This window comes from Borostomias antarcticus, assembly GCF_949987555.1.
Source record: "Borostomias antarcticus genome assembly, chromosome: 6".
Lineage (NCBI taxonomy): Eukaryota > Metazoa > Chordata > Actinopteri > Stomiiformes > Stomiidae > Borostomias > Borostomias antarcticus.
Genome location: NC_140239.1, coordinates 7,061,696 through 7,066,695, shown reverse-complemented (window position 1 = coordinate 7,066,695; position 5,000 = coordinate 7,061,696). Strand labels below are relative to the sequence as shown.

Genomic DNA, 5,000 nt, shown 5'->3' with positions numbered 1-5,000 from the left:
CTCTCTCTCTCTCTCTCTTTCTCTCTTCTCTTTTTGGACTGGTGGTGAGACGCCGGCAGCCACTATACTAGGGATTGTCGCATCGTCACTCGTTAGCTCTGTAGCTCAGTAGCGTCGTGTTATCACTCATCTAGACCAAACCAACACTGTTAGAGAAGGCAACAAACACGAACAAGCCATCTAGGAATTGTTGTTGTAGTAGTAGTTGTTGTTGTTGTTGTTATATTTTTTCAGGCAACAAAGTAATGGTTTCTTAGATTCCCAATATATGGTCATTTTCAAAATAACAGCTCACTGGTAGGATCAGCCAGCCTGTCCAGTCGACGGCGCTTGCATCAAACCCCCTGAACTGTTTGATTACACACACAGTACGTTCACGTAAAATCAGCCGGTGTCCAACTGAGAGAGTAATCTGGCTCCCCTGTCACCCCTGCAGCCTGTTCAACAGTCAGGGCAATCGGTTTATTTCCACGCATTTCTTACTTGAAAACGAGATGGCACATCTCAAGGGGTTATCCTAATAAAGAATTTCAAACAACTGCCGAGTTGGATAAAGTTACTCCCATGTGGTGGGTAAATAATCGCATGGCATGCAAAAGACTGGTCGCACTTGTGGCAACGAGCATCGACTGTTTATTCAACCAAACTTTTCAGCGTTTCATTCAGTCCGCCAGTCTACTCCATACAAAACAGGACCAAGGTCTTTATTCTGTCACACAGTGATCACACATTATGTATCGTGAGGCGACGCGGCGCACGCATGCAACCTTCGTGGGCCGCCGGTGGAAATTGTTCCCTGCGTTTCTCCCATCCTGAGCCGTCCTCCTCCAGGAGCAGCGGGCAGCCATCGTTCATGGCGCCCGGGGAACCAAGTCCCAAGTGCTCAGTCCAGGTCTTGGTCAGGGACCGGACTGAAGAGGGTCTGTTCTTCTGCATGTTTTTAGTGTTGGGCTCTTTTTGGGAGGAAACCCTTGCGAACACGGGGAGAACATGCAAACAAGCTGCTAGTTGTGAGCTTGTGAGCAAACTTGCTAACATGGTCTCATTGTGCTGGATTAGCATTGGAAGCGTTGGAACTGACCACTCTCACCACTCTGTCTCTCTCTGCAACCCCTTTTCCACAACGCTCACTCTCATGTCCCCTTCCTCTCCTCTCCTGTCCCCTTCTCTCCTCTCCCCTTCCTCTCCTCTCCTGTCCCCTTCTCTCCTCTCTCCTTCCCCTCCTGTCCCGTTCTCTCACCTTCCTCTGCTCTGCGTTCCCTCCATCCTGCCTCCCAGGGGGCATAGCGGGCGCTGCCTCCAGGATCACGGGCGCCATGGCGAAGGGGGTGGCCGCCATTACAATGGACGAGGACTACCAGCAGAAGAGACGGGAGACCATGAACAAGCAGCCCAGCGGCTTCAGAGAGGGCCTGACCAGGGGAGGGAAGGGCCTGGTGTCTGTGAGTGAACCAGTAACCAGTGTAACTAGTCCTGTTTAACCAGTAACCAGTTTAACTAGTCTTGTTCAACCAGCAACCAGTTTAACTAGTCATGTTTAACCAGTAACCAATTTAACTAGTCCTGTTTAACCAGTAACCAGTTTAACTAGTCCTGTTTAACCAGTAACCAGTTTAACTAGTCATGTTTAACCAGTGACCAGTATCACCGCAGCCTGAGAGAGAGGCCTTGACCAGCACAGATACACTAGTGTCTGTTTAGAATGAACAAATGAATCAAATAATGAATGAACGAACGAACGAACGAACGGTGTGAATGAAGCCTGCTCTATGACACTGTCCTTGTTCTTCCTCAGGGTTTTGTCAGCGGGATCACAGGCATCATCACCAAGCCCATCAAAGGTACCACCACTCCAGCATTACAAGACAGACAGAGACTGAGACAAGACTGTTCGCTATGCCAGAGATTAGAGACGGAGACAAGACTGTTCACTGGTCCAGAGATTAGAGACGGAGACAAGTCTGTGTTCACTGGTCCAGAGATTAGAGACGGAGACAAGTCTGTGTTCACTGGTCCAGAGATTAGAGACGGAGAGAAGTCTGTGTTCACTGGTCCGGAGATTAGAGACGGAGACAAGTCTGTGTTCACTGGTCCAGAGATTAGAGATTAGAGACGGAGACAAGTCTGTGTTCACTGGTCCAGAGATTAGAGCTGCAGTCAACAGAGATACAAGGGCTTGTGCTTCAGGTACAAAATGTGACAGTTCTAAAAGGATTTATTTCTGATGGTATGTCTGTGTGTGTGCGTGTGTGTGTGCGTGTGTGTGTGTGCGCGTTCCCCAGGCGCTCAGAAGGAGGGTGCGGCGGGCTTCTTTAAGGGCGTGGGGAAGGGTCTGGTGGGCGCCGTTGCCAGACCAACTGGGGGAATCATCGACCTGGCCAGCAGCACCTTCCAGGGCATCAAAAGGTACAACTGTGTGTGTGTGTGTGTGTGTGTGTGTGCATGCGTGCATGTTTGTATTTGTGTGTGTGTGTGAGAATGCGTGCTTTGATGTGTGTTTGTTTTACCCCCCCGTGCCGCCCCGCAGAGCTGCGGAGACGTCGCAGGACGTGGAGTCTCTGCGTCCGCCCCGCTTCATCCACGAGGACGGGGTCATACGACCATATAAGGAGAGAGAGAGTGTCGGCAGCCAGATGCTACAGGTGAGATGATTGGATCCCCGGATAGTTCACACCTGAGAGAACCCAGCTACCAGCTCCCTTGCTGTGTGTGTTCTAGGCGTGTGTTCTAGGCGTGTGTTCTAGGCGTGTGTTCTAGGCGTGTGCTCTAGGTGTGTGTTCACCTCCTCATCTCCATCATAGGGTCAGGGGTCATCTTGAAGGACCATCCTTTCTCCCGTGGGATGTTTGGCGCTGTCTGGACTAGTACCCCCGTAGGATGTGACGTTTAGGGCGACAGCCATCTTTAACGTATGGCTTTCAGCAGAGCTGTTAGAGTTGTAGCATCAGGGTCTTTGGAGTTGAATGAACGTCCAGGTGTTGGGCTACACCAGGAGCCCAGCGAAACTACAACTCCCAGTCCCACCAGTGCGTCTGACACTTCCTCCTTTCTATGTTCCCTGTGGACAGCATCGGTGCCAGATTGTCGTAGACCAGCTGTAGAGCCTACAGGTATTGTAGAGAGAGAAGGTACAGTAGAGAGTACAGTACGTGTGTCTGTCCTGACGCTGGCTCTGTGTTCTCTCTTGTCACGTCCACAGAGAAGGCTGGCTTACACTGATGGACTGGATGATGATGATGATGATGATGATGATGATGGAGGCTAGAGGGCATAGCTAAGTGCTAGTCACGTTCCAGTCTTCTGTAGCTTTTTGGTGTCGTCTGTCGTGTTGCGTGTTGTTAACAGGCTGTCATCAGCTGTAACAGAGCACTGTAACGTACCAAAGGTCCCGTTGGTAACACAAACTAACCAGCTGGTAGACGTGTTGTTTTATTTTCCTTTTTTAAAAACAATTAATTTGAGGTGTGGAATGTTTGAGTTATGTTTTTTTTGTTTTGTTTCGTTTCTTTTGTGTTTTTTTTTTTTTTTTACAAAAAACATCCATGTAAGTCCAGGTATTTGACTGTTTTGAAGAGACACATTTGTTATTATAAAAAAAAACGTTAACCTCTTTTTTACCATAAACCTGCCTTTGACCTGTCATACACGTCCTCTCATACCACCACCAATCACACTGTCCACCTCTGTCATACCACCACCAATCACACTGTCCACCTCTGTCATACCACCACCAATCACACTGTCCACCTCTGTCATATCACTGCCAATCACACTGTCCACCTCTCTCTCAATAAAGTGAATTCTGGGAAGTCTGTCCTACTGTCTGCTCATCTCTGTGCTGTACCACCTCACACATCATCACCACACCCCTTCTGTGCCGTACTAGTCTCGCTTGGCCACACCTATCTCCACACTTGGTTTACGCTGTGCCAGCTCTGGAGAAAGGTCTGGCTGGACTCATTACCATTCGGGGATAGGGGGGTAAAAACGCTGTATTTCTTTAAACTAATCACACTCGTCTTTGGCAAAGCAGTTGCTAGGTTGTTGTTTCACGTAGTCTGGATTAAATCTGATTGGGTTGGGAAAATCTTCCGCCGCCACTGATTGTCCAGTAATACACTAATGACAAGGCTTATCCCCGAAACCTACAACCGGTGAGTCACACTATTGCTGTTCACATTATCACCACTCTTCTGTCCTGTCCTGTCCAACCTCACCCGTCACCCTTCTGTCCTCCAATCACAGGAGACCCCCGTTTTAGATCAACCTGTGGGTGAGAACCCATAATGGGAGAAGCTTCTAGTCATCCCACAACAATGCTCTTCAATACACAGAAACAACACAGAGTATGTCAAAGGTCACAGAATATGTCAAAGGTCACAGTCGTGTACCCTGACGAAGGCACAGAGTAGCAGTACTGTTTCTTTAGAAGAAATGGACTGGGGGGACTACTGTAGTGTGCAATCTTCCTTTTCTTCTGAAAGGTTGCTAATCGTGAAATATGGCAAATGCAAATACAGGCTGTACATGTCCCAGTCCCTACAGAGCCCCCAGGCAAGAGTGAGTTCGCTCTGCCAGCGGTGGACTGGGCACAGAGACCAGGTCGTTCACACGCTAGATTCAGACTGCTGTTGTTCATGTTGTTCTACAGAGCGTGTGATTCACTCTCCCCTCTCTTCCGCAGAAAATCGAGAACGGTCGTTTCGCCACGTACAGATACTTCGCCCACGCCAAAGTCAACGACTCTGACTTCCTGATGATCACCAAGAGGTGCCCCGCCTGGTGTCCCTGTCTGTCTGTCCTGCTTCCCGTCCGTCCTGCTTCCTGTCTGTCTGTCCTGCTTCCTGTCTGTCTGTCCTGCTTCCTGTCTGTCTGTCCTGCTTCCTGTCTGTCTGTCCTGCTTCCTGTCTGTCTGTCTCCCTATCTGTCCGTCCCCGTCTGCCCAGTCCATCTGTCTGTCTTGTAATTCTAACTCCTCTCTCTCTCTCTCTCCTCCCTCC

The 5,000-nt window shown here is 49.4% G+C and overlaps 1 protein-coding gene across 2 annotated transcripts in view; it reads left to right on the top strand.

Moving 5' to 3' along the window:
- vps13a (vacuolar protein sorting 13 homolog A) overlaps positions 1 to 5,000 on the top strand; it is a 54,428-nt gene that overhangs the window by 46,355 nt on the left and 3,073 nt on the right. For both annotated transcript variants that reach the window (XM_084439852.1, XM_084439851.1), the window contains 5 exons: positions 1,279 to 1,442; positions 1,796 to 1,841; positions 2,283 to 2,406; positions 2,528 to 2,642; positions 4,685 to 4,770. In XM_084439852.1, coding sequence (XP_084295978.1) covers positions 1,279 to 1,442; positions 1,796 to 1,841; positions 2,283 to 2,406; positions 2,528 to 2,642; positions 4,685 to 4,770 — 535 coding nt within the window. The remainder of the gene's footprint in view (positions 1 to 1,278; positions 1,443 to 1,795; positions 1,842 to 2,282; positions 2,407 to 2,527; positions 2,643 to 4,684; positions 4,771 to 5,000) is intronic.